This window comes from Eutrigla gurnardus, assembly GCF_963514095.1.
Source record: "Eutrigla gurnardus genome assembly, chromosome: 10".
Classification (NCBI taxonomy): domain Eukaryota; kingdom Metazoa; phylum Chordata; class Actinopteri; order Perciformes; family Triglidae; genus Eutrigla; species Eutrigla gurnardus.
The window spans coordinates 7,043,208-7,062,309 of NC_139924.1; the positions used below are offsets into that span (position 1 = coordinate 7,043,208).

Sequence of the window (19,102 nt, forward strand, 5' to 3'; positions counted from 1 at the left end):
GCTGGTCTTGGTTGTCTTTTCCAGTTCATATTCAGGATTCAGGAGGAGGTCTGCAGCACACCTCTTTCCCAGTGAGAAGAAAACATGCATAGTGACACACACAGCTTGATCTCTCTGGCTTGTCGTCGGCAACAGCATCCAACAAAAACCGGTCGTGCTCACATTCATTACAGCAGAATTATTCTGTTTCTGTTGGCATCGGAAGGCAATTTGAGCAAAGGAAACACCAGTCGGTGTTTGCTCTCAGCAGCTCAGGTTCTGGAGCGTCTCCGCTGGCCATATCCTCCCCAGTGCTGCTGCTGCAGCCATGAGTGGCCTCTAGCTGGCTGCCAAGACATTGTAAAATCTACACTGTAAAAATCATCTATAAATGGTGAAGTTAACACGCGTTAACTGAGTGAATACCATGGAGTAGGACTGGGTGATGCGAAGAAAATCTCAAATATCAAAAATACTTTGACTAAATACCTTGATATCCATCTTGCAACCATATCGAAGGGTTAACTATTGGTCATTTAACCGTATTACAGCCTTTAAAAATGAGAAAAGACAACACTTGTGCCATATTACGATATCTAAAATCTAAGATGTTTTCTAGTCTGATATCACAATATCAATATATAATAACTGCCCAGCGCTACTGCAAAATGCAGTATATATTCTATAACTCTTTCCTCACTTTGAAAAAGTGAGAACAATTACTCTTTGTCGAGCCATTACAGCAACCAAAGTGTTATAAAGAACCCACAGTTTATGGTATAATTAATAACAGCAAGTTCTGTATGACCCCTTGTCGTTCCTCACCAAAGTCTATATTCAATCTAAGCCTTTCTGGCAAAAACACTATTCAACTCAGCCCAAAGAAGGAATACCAGACATGAGCTAAAATAGACATTTATACTTGCAAATAGATGGAGAAAAACACTAACCTCATCCAGAATACACTTTTGCTTCCAAAACGGACTAGTCAGCTGGGGATTTTGGTCCTAAATCAAATGTGGAAAGACTAGTACCATGCAGGATGCAGCATTACGTCAGTGTCCTCCTGATGTTTGGATTGTAATTAATGATTCACTGTAATCATAAGAGCTGAAAGCGGTTCAAACGTTCGTTGTTCTTGACTGTAATAGCTTTTGGACTTATTTGTGTGTTTTTCTTTTTTTTTGGTCATGTATCCGATGAGTTATTGAAAAAAACAGATGTTTCACTTGTTGAAATCATCATTCCAGTATAATTATATGAATATAATAGCAACTGAGGAGGGATCCCTCTCCTAAGACAGACACATGTTCAACAGATATCATTTATAAAGAATAGACAAACATATAAACAATCCATATGACAAAAGCATGCGTAGAATGTGTGTAAATACATGATGTTTCTTAATTTGCCTGCGTTGTGTCTATTGTACATTGAGATCTCAGGGCCACCGTACACTGTTTGCATGCCTATCACCTATGTGTGTCTAACTGCAAGAACTATTTGACTGTCACAAGAATTATTAATTTTACTGACGTCTGATATTAAAGTTAAAGTTATTTATAGTCTTGTCAGTCAGGCCCTTGTATTTTCCATAATGTAGGTTTAATCCAACAATAATGCCTTTTTTTTTAACAGTGTCTCAGAAACAGTTGTAGAAACAAAGAGATTTCCCCCAAAACTTAAATAACTGGGAAAATTCTGTTTGTATGCTGCTATACATGGGTCTCGAAATGTTTGTTAATGCTAAATGTTAGGAGAAAATTAGTGGAATGCCAAATATAAGTTACAAAAGAGACTGATTCAGACAGAAATTGTTCCTACTTGAGTGAGAAATATATACCTACTCTGTTTCATGATTCAAGAGAAAATATGCGTTGTGTTCTGCCTGAATAAACCTTTAACAGCTGATATTGAAAGGTCACCTGACCTAACTTTGAAGGAAATCAGCATGAGGGAATATGAACAGTAATGATGGACATCACTACTATGAAGGATGCTGTATGTCTTGGAAAGCAGAATCCATTAGCATGCGTGCAACAGCCCAGTCCGTCAGGTTTGTGTCTGAGAGAGTAACGACTTTGGCTGCAACTCTTGCCAGTAAAAACTAACTCTGCTCAACCTGTTCTACATGAAATTCCAAAAATGTGTCCCGGGGCAGAACCAAAAGATTGACAGCAGCAGCCGTGTATGTGGTGAGGTGTTTCTTAAGTAATGGCTGCGCACGTTAAGCCAAGATGAATCTGAACGCAGGTGTCCAGAGAGGATGCATCCTGTTAGTGATAGAACTCAAGTGCAAATCTGTTATCGTCACGAGATCAGTGACTCACTTAATGAGTGAGGAGTATACAAAGTTGTTTTTAAGTGACTTGTTGATAGCTGTAAAACATCCATCAGTTGTGGCAGTTGCGTTTTCGCTTACCAATCCTTTTTTTTTTTTATCACAAGTGCGTAAACAGGCATTTTCCAAAAATGTTTAACCATAAAGAGGGTCCAATAGGCCTAATGATACAGGTGACCACATGTGTACAGGTAGTATCAGGAAAGAGAAGAATCCTGCCATCATTTATTTGGCACAGTATGTTAAGTTCTGGAAACCCATAAAAGAAATATTCAAGCCTTGTGCACTTCTACTTTGAAGTTAAAGGCACAGTTAGGGCTGGTTGTGAAGAAACTGTGTAGTACAATGATTGATGGTCCAGAGGTCAAGTCCTCAAGTGGTCACACAAGCCCTCTGCAGTTGAGAATCTGCTCTCTGTTACAGGACGACAATTATCCCGATGAATATGCCGAGTAGGAATGGGGTGATCGGATTTTATTGCGCATCTGGATAACAATAATAAATTGTGGTGATATTTTTATTATCAGGATGATCGTAAATATTGTCACGAGTTACTTGAAAAAGCTGTCTAGCTCACTATTATGGTAAATTATTTGATTGTTATTCATTAAAATATCTGTGATGCAGTAAAACAATATTTGCTCAACAAAATGTAACGTGAAAGCGTAACGTTGTAATGTTACACTAAAACTTAAACAACGTACGTTTAAGTGCCAATTTCAAGAGTTTTGTACATAATTTGAGGATTATCGGGAGAATATTGTGAATCACAATTATTTTGCCCAGGATAATTGTGATATCAAATTTTCATATCGTCGCTGAGAGACTGCAGAGACTAACAGGCTGATGTGTCTCGGGTTTGTTGCTTCGTCTATGTGCAATGCCGACATTTTTCTCGTTTCGTTAACCACTGGGACTGGCTTCCACACATGGACGTCCAGGCACAGAATACTGTTATTTCCATCTCATTTCTACAGCCAGTGAGTTTGTAATGTCTTGTGCTGATATTTTGTAGACACATGCTGATAGTTGCCGTGTTATTTTCCCCCTCTGCTTCAAAGTTTCTGGATCACTTGTGTAAGAAAATCAACAAAATTTTAAGTTCCTGCTTGTGTTGAAAACCAACTCGTTGAAAATCAGAGCCATAGAGAACAGGTAATTATGTGTCTATGTTGTTTGCTCTTCCACAGTCTCTCTCTTTACTCTTATAGATAAGTCAGTAAGTCATGGCTCAGTATCCATGCAAATGCTTGGCAGACAGTTCAATTCCTTCTGGGGGGGGGGGGGGGGGGCTGTCTATCTCGCTCGCTCCCTCTGTGTTTGTGTGTGTATGTCTCTTTCCCTCTCTCTCTCTCTCTTTCCTTGCTGGCAGCAGCCTCTGTACTGTTGGCAGGAGTAACCAGAATAAAAACAGCAACACCAGACACAGAGGGGGAAAAAAGCAAATGATCTATTGAACCACAGTCTTTGCCCTCTCTTAATTACGTCGAGTCTCATATCTTTTCCCTTTTTTTCACCTTTCTCTCCCCCCCACCCAAGTCTTTAAGACTTCGGGCTTGTGGTAATTAGTTAGCAGAGAATAAAACCAGCTGATCGTGAGAGGGGTGGTGCATTTTCGAGCGAGATGGCTAACAGAAACATTCTGTTGCTCTTCTGTGGACTCTTCGTCTTAGCACTGATTCAACCCTCTCTTCAAGGAGGTAAGTGTGTGCTACAGGTGAACTTAGCCATTATCTTTGCTGCATCAATCACAGAGCAGGTGTAATTCTTTTATCTATGCCTCTTTGTTGCTCAGACACAAAACTATCTTAAGTTATTAAAAACTTTGTTTCTGATTATCAGCTATAATGTTTTAATGATCACTTTCACTTATTTTAGTTTAAATATGTTATCTGATGTATAAACAGTGAATTATTTATCTGTTGTATTGTCATTTAGTTTAAATTTATATGAAATAAAAAATATTGTGTTTTAACGCTAATTTTGATTGTTTTATTTTTTCTTTTGACTTCATCCAAGTTGTTACTTAAAACTGACAGTTTTGCAATTGCATTGCTATGTATTTTTGGTTTGGCAATTTAAATACATTGGTCATATAAAACCCTATGCTACAATCATGAAAATTAAAGATCTGGCTGATATTTTTGCACACTTACTAAAGCCCTGAGTAGTGGTGCTCTTATCACATCGCTGTTGAGAAACATAAATTGATGGACAGCTAGAGATGAGGTTCAGGACCATCCACAGCATGACCAGAGATTTTTGCCCCATGGCTTTACCTTTATTATTGGGTTTAAAAGTCAGAAATAACCCCTGATAAATTTAGAATAATGCAAATTTTAAACTAATTTTATACTAATACTAGTTTTTCAAGGATATGTACTTTTTGTATTGTATTTCAGACCGTGAAATCACTTCCTACAAATGCATACCATTGTATATAAAGTGTATGTTTACATGGCTGCAGACCATATCCTATAACATGTCAGGACGGGAAGGTTCTCCAGCTGGTCCCTCTTTCCACTTAGCAAAACCACTTTGGTTTAAACTCAACCCTGATGAAATCTTAGGTGTGCAGACCTGAATATCACTGTTACATCTTAATCCTTCTCTTGAAATAAGATGACTGTTCTACATATACTTAAACCAATGAAGCAGCAACATGTATTTCATCTTATAGTGTATCTGTTTCAGACACACAGAGAAAGAGAGACTGAGAGAGAGAGAGTTTGTGAACATGCTTTCATTCAACCTGGGAGTTTGCCTTTTCTCCCCTTTCTGCATTGGTTTCATTAGGTTCTTGATCTGTATTTTGGCTGAGATTCTATGACTTATTCAGCCCCCAACTGGAAAACATGTTTCGCATCTGGGCCTGGGTATGGTGGAATCAAGTCCATGTTCTGTTATATTTATTTGATGAAAGGTTACAGCTGTTGCAGTCCCCAATCTTCCAATGTCCTTTTAGGTGCAATAGGTTTAGATCATCAGATTACTAAAATACATATTTTGTCCGTACAAAGTCTCCTTTTTTACGAGCTATTTTATTGGCCTCCGTCAATTTGATCATGCCGACAAAATTGACCAATTCTAGTCATCGATTGTATCATCGTATTTGCCACTCTTCTCTCTGCCAGCCACATTTCGAGGTGCATTCAGGCAAATGATGTTGCAAATAAAGGAACCAATAAATATCAGTTTTGGCTTTGCAGCGCAACTTTGATCTCAAGTCAATGTTGAATCCATCCATATAAAACTTTTCTATGGCAGAAAAAGTAGTTCCATCTGTGACCGTTCACTCCAACTTTAAAAAAGTATCTCTGCCTGGCATGGTCCAAGTGTCAATGATCTGTCAGTAACATGAATATCATTAACACTCAAAACACTCACTTGAAGCTGAAAAGAGCTCTTGTGCTTGCTGAACTCAACCCTGGAATTATGGTGTAGTGCAAGACTTGTCTGAATGTTTGTTGAATGAATGTTGACGAGTGTGAATGAGTTCTTGTCCCAGAGAAAACATCTGGGAAGTAGTATGTTAATAAACATGCCCTACATGTTACCCTAAACCTTGTGCAGGTACTGTAATAGTTTGCTGGTTCTCCCTTGTATGATGGAGGGGGCAGACTTACTTTGTTTTAATGGATACAGTGGGTTAAATGTTGTTTTTTTCTAAATACATTTACATTGACACAGTATGGGCTCAGTGGCCTCTATTTTATTTGCAACATTCGATAGGTGAATCAAACCCAGACCGTAACCGTGTTGCTAAAGTCCTTTCAATAGATTCTTCAACTTAAGAATTTAATCAAGCTTACTTTTTACTGCCCCAATAAAAGACTGAACAGCTCATAAAGTATTTGCAGATTATTTGTGAAATTTAACATTTATCATTCCTGTTAATTTTTTAACAAATGCCCAGAATGTATCAACTATTCTGTCTTTCTGTTTCTAAACTTGATATATGGTGTATTCTTCCAGAGGAAAAGGGGAAAGAAAGCTGCACTGATTCTTCACAGTCTCCTAAGAATTAAAAGTGTTGCGGGATGTTTTCTTAAGTGCTGCTTGAAGCCAATTTGCCTCATTTAGCATTGGCCAGGTTCAGCCCTGAGATTTCAGAGGAATTCAATACATAAATCAGTGGCACTCGCCTGGCTGTAGTTAAACAAAAAACTTAGTTAAACAAAAAAAGTGCAGATTTGATGTCATGCCATAGATGTCAAATGTTAGATATCCAAACTGATTGTCTCGAATCCCCAAGCAAGTGATTTAGGCTTTATTCGCTGTGTGTGTTGTGAACACCTCTTTGGCTTTAATCTCTCCTCTGGCAAGGTTGAGTGCCAACCACAGCATACCCGATTTAATGTGACTCACACAGAATCCCAGTGCTTAACAACGAAATAGACCATTTGAAGTGTCTGAGCAATACAAAGAGGTTTTTCCTCAATGAGGTTTTTCTTTTGCCCAATTTCTTCATGCCAGACCCACAAAAGCATTTTAATTTGTTGATGTTTAGTGGTTTGGTATAATTTGTAGTGAAGTGACCTCATTTGGGAAGGAGCCTCTTGGTTACAAGCACTGACTGACCAAGGTTTGCTATTGTGAAAGAATGGTTATTCCATGCATTCATGTTTCACTCTGGCACACATCCTGGGAAAGTGTTAGGAGATCGGACAACTCCATCCACGGTTTGCAGTTTTACAGTAAAGGATGTTGGCTGGCTGTGAAGTCACTTTCTGCATCAAAGCCACTAGCCACAAGGGATTACTTATATTTTTCCGATCACCGTTTTTACTCTTAACTGGTGTGAAGGGTATTGTAGGGATCAGAAAGGAGCCTTGGGGTGGATGGGTTGTTTTAATAGACGTGTATGTAATCACACTGTAAATGTTTAGGTTACAACTGCTTTTCATTAAACTCATAATGTTTTACTTTTGGTAGTTTTACCTTTCCAAACCTGATGGACTCTTTGATGCAATTCAGTTCCTGCATAAATTGATGGCTGACTTGTTAGAACTTAGAATCAGAAAACCTTTTGGCGGTTGAAGGCTTTTTCACAAAGGCATTACTTTTGCATATGCAGACATATAGCGTGTGTCACTGTGAGGGTATTTACATAGTAGTGAGTCTTGCTAGAAACACACATCAGTTAATAATTTGTTTAGCCCTTACTCTTGGTTGTGGATGAATGTCAGTCCTAGCATCTCACAGTCAGATGTTTGGTCTGCAATCAACCACTGCCAAGTGTTGAACAAAGAAGCACATTAACTCAAATGATTCATTCCAGCCACTCTGCAAGCAGAGCCCTCACCAGGCTGTTAGCTTCAAGGAGCAGTCAGTCTCACTGGGCCAGCTATCTGAAATGGCTCCCATCAGGAATGTCCACTGACGTCTGACTCCTTCTAGGTTTACAAAGTACATGACAACAAGAGCACAAGATTAATACAAAAAACATTTTTTAATAAAAAGTGATAACTGATTAAACGTATTATATCAATGCAATCAAAATCCTCTGGCATGAAAACATCGTTTGCTGTGTTGCGTTAGTTTCAGTGCAATTCTTTTGTGGGAGAGGCTCCCACAAAACCAACAATTTAGTCTAAACCAAACAAAGCAGCGTTTCTTTTGTTTTGATGGGTTTCATCTACTGGAGTACGTGTCCAGTTCCCACATATCTTTCTAAAATGTTTGCAGACTGGACTGGATGATCATGAATTTTCTTCTCTTCCACATAAATCATAGATTTTATGCTTTCCCTGTTCAACTGTAAACTACTTTAGTCCTTGCCAGGATATTGTAGAAGTGGAACTGTCAATATAATGTTCATAAATCTGATTAATGAATCCTTAGTCAGTCATGTTCTTTTTTTTAACAATTCAGATGTTGGACCACAGTATTCCATTCAAAAGACAATTTCAGTTTTGAAAACTTTACATTCTTTTAGCAGTAAATACAACTCATATTGCTGCTATTTTCAGGTGTCACGTCATATACATTTTGTTGAAAGAGCTTAAGGAAGAGTAAAAACAAAAAGAGACGGCAGATAGTATTTGGTCATGACATTGCACATCTCTCACAGCAGTTAATGTAGCCCCTTATGGTTGCACCCCAGAGCAGTGTCAGTTCTACGATGTGTCACATACATCAGTTTCTGGAATGGAGTCATAATGTAAATTGTTTGTTCCACCAGCTTTTTGTGATATCACATGGCTGATCGTTTTCAGCAAACCTCTTTGGTCATGTTCAGTTCTGGAATACTTATTTATACAGGAGAGTCCACTGCTGTTACAAATCCCTTTTCTTAGTTTCAATGGCATGTCTTTCCTAATTCTGCAATGATTTCTTGTCAGCTTTCTGTGGGTTTTCCAAGATACCCAAAGGCCAGATGGAGATTAGAATCAGGTCCTCGTAGGCGTTAAAATATTGCAATTGGTGGGCTATGAGTCTGTGTGCCAGTTATTTCCTGAAACTGATGTTCTACTTCAGAGAAGTGTTACTAAGAAAAAAATGGGCAAGTGAGTAAAGTTGAGATGGACTTTCCCATTTTAATTTTTACTCTCTTTGATGTTCCTCACACTCTCTTCCTCCACCCTCAAACTTGCTGTGGAAAATTGTGGCTGATAGTGGGCCAGCTGTCACATGTCTGATAACGGCAGATGTAACCAGTGCCAGCGACCACAGTGTTTGCTTCACTGCACTGTTGCTCTTGGTTGCACTATGAGAGCTTTCCATAAAGAGAAAACCAAACCTCCTCTTCTGGGACAGCAGTTTTGGAAACGTCTGTCGACACAGCAGACATTTTTTTCTATTATATCAAAAGTGCTGGTAATAGTGGTGCAGGATTGTGTAAATGTCAGGTGGTTGAAGCGGTGTGAACACATTACAGCATAGATTTCCCAAACCGTGTGGAGCACGGCACATTGATCAGGAATGGTAATGGTCCTGTTTGTCCATTGTAAAGGACGGGGAATGGCGTAAGACAATTTTGTAAAGTTGCATGTGTGAGTGTTTTGCGCGTCTAAGCACCATGCAAATTGTTACATCATCTCTTTGGGATTTAATTATTTCGTTAAAGGCCAATTATTAAACAAGTGCAGCACAAGGCCATGTGAACGAAGTAATACAACTCTTTGAAGTTGCACTGTCATTAACATGGGATGTACTAAGACAACGTCATTGGTTTTGGTATTATTCAATAATAAATTAAGTTCTAACTTTCAGTTACCTAACTTGTCTTCTATTCTGTCATTATTTATAGTCTCAGTCACCCTTATCCCCTCATAAAATTAAGTGGTTTAAGAGAGTCAACATTTTCCTCATAGACGGTGGAATTCATGAATCACATTGATTTATCTTTTTTTCCTCTAGTCTGTATCGCTAGAAATGATGCTTTGGCAAAATCTTGCCAGCAAAATTCTTGTTCCTACTATCTAGGCCGACACACATGACATGATGCATAACTAAACATAAGACAACATTTTGACAAATGTACTTATTGTAAGTCGCTTTGGACAAAAGCGTCTGCTAAATGACCTAAATGTAAATGTAAGAGGCGCCGGATACATTTCTTTCCACCTGTAAGCTTGTGTCTGGTGGACTACATCATTTGATCAAAATTCCAAACAAGGGAATTGGTGAACCCAAAACACTCGCATGCACATATGTTGTGTATGAAAATATTTTTTATATAAGCCAGTGAGCTATTCACACATTGACCTTTTTGTGTTATATAAGACAAATTTGAATCCTCTGGAAACTGAATTCTGGTTGTGAAATTGTTGTGCTGCCTTGTTAGAGTTGGGTTTTATACACCATGTGAAGGTATGAAGTGGTGACGGTGTTTTCCCTTCTAAAGGAAAAATACATATTAAAACTCTTCTATTGCTGTTATACATACTACACACTCCAACATCACAAGACAGGCTGAGGAACAATGGGCATATCAAAAAAGTAAATCATAACAAATCTAGAAAAATACAAAGAAACACACCGTTGCAATGACAGTCCATACTGTTTAGTCAGCCACCGTGTCCCTGGGGGCTTTCATGTGACCTGAAATGTGTACAATCGTAGTAGTGGGAACCATAACATCTGTGCACAAGCTTTCTAGACTTTTTTGATAAGACTACATGTACTACACATGTCAATCAATAAGTAGATTTTTCTTCGTCGTTACTTACTTTATTTATACTTGGTGAATTTTCACATCCTTGTCCCTGTAGCTACTCATGCTGGTTGGTTGGGAAAGATGATGTGTGCGGTCAAATGGGATTGAGATTAAAGAAAAAAAGGATGGAAACCCAGGTCTATCCCCCTGTGGTCACATTCAAATATTGCACATGGGACTGAGGCCAAAAGGCAACACAAATGTCAGCCCATCAATAACGCATGTGAGACCCATATGGAGGTTTTGACGGAGAAATAAAGTAGGACTTGTTCCAGATACACGCTAATTGACGATGAACATGGTCGGAAGTGTCAGCTTCACACTCCCGGACCATGTACCTTTCATATCCGTTTATCTTTTATTATTTCCCTTTCTGTGCTCCTGGCTTACTGACACCCTGTCCTCTGTGAGTCTTACAGTACAGTTGGACCAGATTAAAGTCCAAAGTGTAGTGTTGATAAATTCAAATCACTGTCAGGATTCCCACGAGTACATCGTCACCATTATGATGCACCGAGAGCAACTCTGTACACAGTAAGAAATGACTCTCCAGTTCACACATCATTCTAGTTATCGATGGCAAGAAGGCTTATTGCTTGCTGCTGTAATTTATTATTATTCACTGTTATAACATTTTCTCACGTCATGCTGTATTCAAGTATAAGGAACCAAGTTGAATAATGGCTGGTTTGGCCGTTACACATAAGACTGTATTTGAGTAGAATAGCCATTATTCTGGCTAGTTCAGTTCACTCATTAAAGTCACTATGTGGTAATACATGTACAAATATTCTTTGCCAATCTTTTTATTCACCAACATTAATAATGTCACAAACACTCAGGGCCAACTCTTCACTCGAGTCGACCGTGAAACAAATTCTGCTTCGGCTAATCCTGTGCTGTACAAGTTCATCTTGTCCCTCGCACACATTCCAGCCCATTCCCATGACCTGGCGGAGTTCACAAGGAGCGTAGCGTAGGAGGATGATGATGGAAGATAATTAGGACAATCATGAGCAAATCTTTTAAATGTATTGGGGTAGGTCAGGTCACTTGGCAGAGGTCAGAATGCACCTTATTTGGATGCACAGTCTCAGTGAACCTAATGCACTCGGTAACATTGGTACAGTAGCATGACGGGTTTTAAGCAAGAGGAAAACTGGAGCAGACGCACACTCCCTTTTGCCTTGCTTGCAGTGCCGAGACAGGAAATCCTCCTTTTGATTGTGAAATGAAGGAGCAGAATTGAGAACAATCACTCCAAGCCGGTCGTGTGGTGACTGCACCTGAGATCTGTGCCACAGAGCCAGTGGCATGGGCGAACACAAACACATGCACACACACATTACTTGTGTTTACTTAGCCGTTTGAGAATCACACTGGACTTTTTTATTTATTCCTCATGTTTATTTGTTGCTTGCAGGACTTCAGTCAGTCCTCAATATTTAATGCCAAACCCCAAGAAAACTGATAAGTGCTACCATCGTCCGGCTCCAAGATCTGAATAAGTAAGGACAAGTTAAGTCCTCCCATCTGTCACTTTGTTCATTCAGGGAGTACATTTGTGTCCAAGGCCACAGCTGCTGCTATATCTGATCTGTGATTTACAGTGCTGCTAAAAAAAAAAAACCCTACAGTTATGGCCAATTTGCCTATATTGCACTCTGTTGGCACACCTTGTTTAGCTACAAAAAAAAGTCAATATCAGATTTTAATGCAGTTTTGGAGGTTATTTGACAACGTTGTCCTTGCTCACTTCAACATAAACAACTCCTAGGTTCAGATTTTCTGAACTTTTTACCCTAAATGTGGTCATACTTAATTTGATTTATTTACAAGCCAGTCATCCCACATTTGTTTGTTCTCAGTATCCTGTATATGTTAGAATCTTCAGACCCTATCCATCAGTTGATTTTTAGAGTAGACTTCTGGATAATGCACTTCACTGGTTTCTTCCATTGATTGGCTCTCATTGCTCATTTCGGGTTAGGGTCTCAACCTCAGCAGTACAGCAGAACAAATACTGATGTTCATTCATGGCACAAACCCATTAAAAATGTAACAAGCTTGATTGTGAAAAGGTCAAACCCACTGCAATGGTCTATATTCAGTCATGCTTAATTAACTTAATATATTTGTTCTGTTTGACATTCATAAGTGGCATGTGTCATGAATTATTAAAATCACACAGTAATACCTTGCAATGTTCTTCCCCTAAACGCCAAACTTAGTGGACAGAAATCAAATCAAAGTGTTGACACAGTATTTGTTAATACACACATGAACGCCTTTGACATGTGGTATATATTTATTGGCTTCCCAACAAATGCAAGGCCCATTAAACCTAATCATTGTGGTCCTGCAGCCATATTCTCTCATTTACGTTTTGTATGTAGTGATATAAACCAGGTTTTTTTCCCCCTCAAAAAAATAAAGTTGTATTTTTGGCCTTAGCTCACCGGTCTCATTGGATTTAGCCGTTTTTCGTCCCAGAACAACAGGAGGCATTTTTCTGCCGTTTTCTTTTATTTCTGTTCCTGTTTTTGCACATGTCTGGGATCCAGAACAACCATCTCAGGAGTTACTCTGGTTGCAGCCAAAAATCAGTTGGAAAAATGAGGCTAGGGGATGTAGGCGGGGGTTGAGGGAGTCCACAGTGGAACAGCTTTCTGAGAGAAGATCTCAACAGCAATACCTCATCAGAATGAAAACAATTGTAATTTTCTCCTAATCAAGCCTATAAAATGTTTCTTTTCATTTTTTTTGCTTTCACTTTGGCTGTGGCTTTAGCTGCTGTGTTCATGTTTCATGTGCGCCCAATCACTGCTATGAACCGATATGCAGGACAGATTTCAATTTAGTTGTCCGTCATAGCTGATGAAAGTGTTTAGGAATGTTTATCTAATACATTCAATCATTGTTCAAAAATGCTGTTCCAAGCAAGAATGCAATAAAAGAACAATAAAAATAAAAAATAAAAAAAAACTTTCCTGGCTTAGAGCTGTTTGGCCACACCTTTAGCTAATGTCCCACATGGTGGTGATTGAGGATGGACTTTGTTTTCTCTGTTTTGTGTTCCAGGTGTGTATGTACCTCCTGGTGCTGGGATTGGACCAGGAGGCACTGGACCAGGAACTGGATTCTTTCCAGGTAACAGAGCCTCCAATGACTGTCTGAGAGTTTGAATGAAAATAATTCAAAACAGAGCCATAACAAACAAAATCTGTTTGTCTTCAGCAGGGCTCTAACAGTTGAATTAATTATACTACTGTTGACCAGACGGTTTATTAAAAAAGCACTAATATAAAAATGTCAGAATGTGAACCTGAAATTGATAAAGATACAGGATGTGTATAAATGTAAGTTATTTACATAATTGAAATTGGAAATAAGTATATACTACACATTGAGTATGTGTTAACTATTAAGCTGGATTTCTTTTTTAAATAACCCATGAATTACAAAAAAATCACAGATGGTTCAATGGTCCTCTGCTCCATTATATACAAACTAATATGCATACATGTATAAAATGACCCAAGACACCACAACTCGTTCCTGGTGTCCTGTGAGAACGAGACAAAAGTCAGCTGGCATCATGAGAAATTGCTGGGCATAGTAACTGTCCATTACATCACTACATTCAAGCATGCCATAACTCTACTGTGCATGATTGTTGTTTTACAAGGGTCTGCTGGAGGAGTCCCTGCTGGCTATAAACCAGGGAAAGCTGCAGGTGAGTAGAGGACACATTCGTGATTTATTCCACCCCCCATCTTCTGCATAAAATAGTTCATTGTGAATTAGTGTACTTCTATTTCACTGATTTGGATTAAAGAAAAAGATTATTTGTCTAAAAGATTTAGAAGTAGCAGTATCAGAATTAACTTAGAATCCGTCTTGGATAAAAAAAATGTATAAGAAAAATGTTTTTAGCCTCATAATTACCAGATACCTGGTCATCATAACAATATGATGATGTGATGTATCAAGTGTTTTTAATATATAATGTTACATTATTTGTTCAATTATTTGTTGAAGTTTTTCACATCTCTGCGTTAGCTCATTATAAAATAAAACTTTTCCTTATGGTATTAATCTCTCAGTAATGAAAGCAGTGTCGTCAGAATGGCCATTTCACCTTTTGTATTTGACGCACAATCACAGATATTCTATCTGGTGTTTGTCATTTCACACATCCATAGCACGGTTCAGCAACCGGAGACCGTGTCTTGGCAAGGCTTCAGCTCCCATTTGCTGAACAAATTTGACAATTTGCAACCTTTTTATAGCTAGAAGTATTAAAAGCCATGACTGTTGGAAGAAATGATGTGACTGCGATGAGCCTTTGTTATACCGCAAGTTGAAATTTGTTAGTTGGACGTTTGTAATTTGTTTCTATTGGAGCACCCAACAGTGTATAACATTTACAACATTTTAACTACAAACAAAGAAGAAATAGTTCTTTAGACAAATCCCCTGTCAGCACTCGGTTTTGGTTCGGTCAGATCTAGAGGAAACACATGGTGAGACTTCCTTGTAACACCACCACAAGCTAAGAATAATTAAATCCTAGGGATAATGCTGTGGCAATAAACAGTGTGTGTGGGGCCAACCACTGTTGCTACACCAGTTTATTGGAAAATATTATGAGGTTTGAGGTTTTTAAATTTGAGGCCTATTACTCATTTCTCAATGGCTCAGTGGTAAGTAATGATTAACGGGAAATAAATGATAATGACGTGATAACTTGACATGAACATTGTTAAACGGGTGATAATGAGAAATAAAAACCTGTCTGTATTTCACAGTAGGAGGTTATGGAGGTGGAGGCCGTGGTCTGGTGCCAGGAGGTGTTGGGTATGGTGGCTTGGGTGCTGGAGGACTGGGAGCAGGTATGAAGATAGATACAAACAAACAAAAAAACCCTTGCACACACTTTTTTTAAATGTTAGCACAGTCAATCAGCATATATTGGATTATGAACGCATTTGTAGGCAACAGGACAAGATTTGAGTATTGGAAGCATTCCGGTTTCCGCTTGTAGTCCAAGGAGTGTCAACCAAAATGTTGAAACAAATCAACCGAAATTCGACTCTACTACACTCAAGTTAACAGTTGTGTTGAGAGCAAAAGAGGCAGAACATATTGGCCGAAATGCAAACCGATCCCCTGTCGTCTGACGGCAATTTCAATTTTTATTAGCTAAATAATAATCTTGACTGAGTGTTAGCTGGCTACTTATGAAACAATTCAGTTGTAGACGTCATCTCTGAACTCCAGCTCCACTCTTGCATGTCAGGTTGATAATCGGACTGTAAGCAATGACTAAATCCTTGTTGTCAGACCAATGGCTGATGGTTCCAAGATTTATCAGCATTCAGTTGCCTTAAGGAGCTGTATAAAATAAATTAAAAAAAGGCATGAATTCCTGTTGAAAAGACAGAAAAAAGACGTATTGATTATTGAATCCAATATATAGGTGTATGTATGTGTGTGTGTATATATATATATATATATATATATATATATATATATATCACACACACACACACACACACACACACACACACACACACACACACACACACACATACACACACACAGTATTTATGAATGAAAAATGTTGATATTACAGAATGAAAGCATAGCCTTACTTGTGTCTTACTTGTTTTTACCCCAACAGGACAAGGTGGAAAGCCCCCTAAACCAGGTAAGTTGGTACATTTACACATGGTGTACATATATACTTACATAAAATAATTAAAAATGTGTCTTTTGAAAAAATTGTACAATTAACAGTTTTATGAAATACTTCGAAGGTATAGTCAAAACCCTGTGTTCTTACAGTACAATACAGTAATTGCTGTTGAGCACTACCGTATAGAGGTGAAAGGATTTGTTTTGTTCACCACATGGAACATTCTTCTGAACTACATACGCGGTTGAAGTGCCTTGGAAGGAAGGAAACAGAATGTGTTGTTATGGGCTGGATAAAGTAGGATTATGTATAGACGACATGATTTTTCACACACCAACAGGAACCTTGTACAGATGCAGGGCACAGGCTGAAGAGAAACAGTCTTTTGATTGGTTGTCACCAAGTTTTTCTTATCACCCCTGAGTTTCCGTCGGGCTTGGTTTACACTGGCTTGGCAGCTGTTTGGGGCATCCTGACTGGGTGGGACCATACAGAGATTCCACAACTCCTTCACCTCTCCTGTATTAGCAAGTGACGATTGGCAGAGTGCAAACGACCATCACTGCCTGCCAAACAATGGTGCCAGAGCACTGATTAATGTTATTGTAATGTTAGACTCTTACAATATCTGGAAACCTCCGTGTTGAAATTCGCCACAGCCCTTCTCTTCGATACCATACAGTAAATATTTTCCTTTGCTGTATTACAGTCCGCGCTGCACTGGTGCCCTAGCAATGTTTAGCCATCATTTCATTTCCGAAAGCATTGCTGATACAATCTCAGCCTACCACTATGTGTTTAGAAAGATAAGAAACCAAGCAACCGTCTTTTAATCCTGATAAGACATGGAGCGGGTTACTGAAGGGTCCCTCTGGAGGGCCAAACCCCAGCCCCCGAACAAGAGTTGCAGGAGAGCTAATATCCAGTATTTGGCGAAGGTTTATTTTGGCTACGCTCAGCAGAGCCTTACTTGGGTAGTATTGTCTTGACTTTTGTATGCATTTGAGTTCTGCCTAGTGCATGTTGATGTCAAAAACGGCCTTTTGGGGTTTTGAAATCAGTCCAAAGTGGGTCTGGGTACCCCTCCCATAATAGTCTTTGTTGTATGGGGGAAAAAGAAGACGGGTCAGCTGAGGTTTTACATATTTTTTTAAATGAAAAGAGAATTAAATCGCTAAGGGGTTGTAATATGTTCCACTTTGTGGTAATTGGTATTGTAATTATGTTCAATAATCTCTGAATGTTGTTTTCTATCAGTGGTGACTGTTTGGCAATTTCCATTCCATCAGCTATGAAGCTATCCAAATTTGGATATGACTGCTTTCACATACTGCACAACTATAAAATCTCCATTATTGTACAAATATATGTCTAAAGTTCACCAGCAGGTAAGCCTCTTACAAAGACAGGATTAATCTGCATCATTTGTCAGTGTTTGGAAGAAAAAAATGCCAGAAGAAAATATATGCCACACACAAAGCTGACCCTTTTTACTAAAGGAGCAGTGTGCAGGTGGAATTAGTGGTGTCTAGTGGTGAGGTTGCAGATGGAAACTGAATAACCCTCCACTCACCCCTCCCTTTCCAAGCATGGTGGTCTACAGGTAGCGTAAAAAAGTGAAAGGCCCTCTCTAGAGCCAGTGTTTTGGTTTGGACATTTTTGGCAACTGTAGAAACATGGCGGACTCCTTGAAGAGCAACTGTTCCCTATGTAGATATGAAGGTAACAAAAAAACACAGTGATTCTTAGATTTATGTGATTATACACTAAGGGAAACATAGTTATGAATATTGATATAAACCAGGATTCTGTTACTAAAGAGACACAAAAACAATGGTGAACTACACTTAGATGTGCAGTCACATACCAATCAACAGAGCTGCCATTCATTCTTACGAGGAAGCCAAGCAGGGACATTACATTTCACAGATACGCACCTTGCCTGGCCAGTAATGGAGAACAGCAACTATGTGAGTAGCGTGACTGTAGTGAATTGCAGTGTAGCTCATGCAAGACCTTGTAAATGTTACACTAATTGTGAAGCCTGTCAGCATCCAGCTTTGACAATATGCTGAAAGCTGGAAAAGGGAACTTTTTCTTCATGAACAGCTGTTGGACATCATCCCCTTTCTTATGTTCCCTCAAGCAAAGGTAGATTCAATCCTCTTGGAGTTTTTGCCAAAAGTTAACTCGGGTCATTTCACTTTCAGACAGTGTCGATGTAGTTCACAAGAAACATTGAGGTAACTGTTTCTGTTGCTGTTTTTGCACCATTACAATAGCCTGTTTTAGGTTGAGAGAGGTTTCTGGGTGGGATATCTACAGTATGTGTCCACACTGAGACCAATACAAATGTAGGGTGATAAAAAGGCCACATGCTGTCTATACCACCTCTGTCGCACTGACCATGTGACAACTGACAATGTCCAATGCTACATCAATCTTACAGCAATGACAAATTATGTGAAAAGTAAGCAATTTAATTTTGCATTTAGCTGCCTTCATTATAGATATCACATGGATAAAATACTACAATCACCACCACTATGTTTCTAGTATTTTAGGTCTACATGACTACATATAAGTAACGTCACTCATCATTGCTATGCTATGTATTAGTGTCTAGTAACATAAAGTCTGTGGGCCATTGGAGGTGTGTGTGTGTCCTTGCTACATCAGCAGCTAGCATGAGTAACGTCCCCACAAACGGGCAACCTAAACTGTTTGCCGTAGATGTTCTTGTACTAGTTTTGTTTTTTGCTGTTGATTCAACCCTGAAATTGACGATGTGAACCTGATAAAATGAGACTTTACACAACCTAACATTGTGATGCAATACACAAACCATAGCCTCCTTCATGAAGGTCGGCTATGGTTTGTTTGATTTATTTTCAGCACTGTTGTACTAGACAATGAGTTT

The 19,102-nt window shown here is 38.8% G+C and overlaps 1 protein-coding gene across 39 annotated transcripts in view; it reads left to right on the forward strand.

The window, feature by feature from the left end:
• Positions 1–3,727: 3,727 nt before the first annotated feature.
• The window catches only part of elna (elastin a), a 38,785-nt gene continuing 23,410 nt past the window's right edge, over positions 3,728–19,102 (forward strand). For 26 of the 39 annotated variants that reach the window (XM_084019003.1, XM_084019006.1, XM_084019008.1 and 23 more), the window contains exons 1-5: positions 3,735–4,020; positions 13,563–13,631; positions 14,170–14,217; positions 15,293–15,376; positions 16,168–16,194. In XM_084019003.1, the coding sequence (XP_083875129.1) occupies positions 3,945–4,020; positions 13,563–13,631; positions 14,170–14,217; positions 15,293–15,376; positions 16,168–16,194 (304 nt within the window). In that variant the 5' untranslated portion in view covers positions 3,735–3,944. Of the gene's footprint in view, positions 4,021–13,562; positions 13,632–14,169; positions 14,218–15,292; positions 15,377–16,167; positions 16,195–19,102 lie in introns of all 39 variants that reach the window. The other 13 variants (XM_084019014.1, XM_084019029.1, XM_084019031.1 and 10 more) reach the window with 4 other exon arrangements.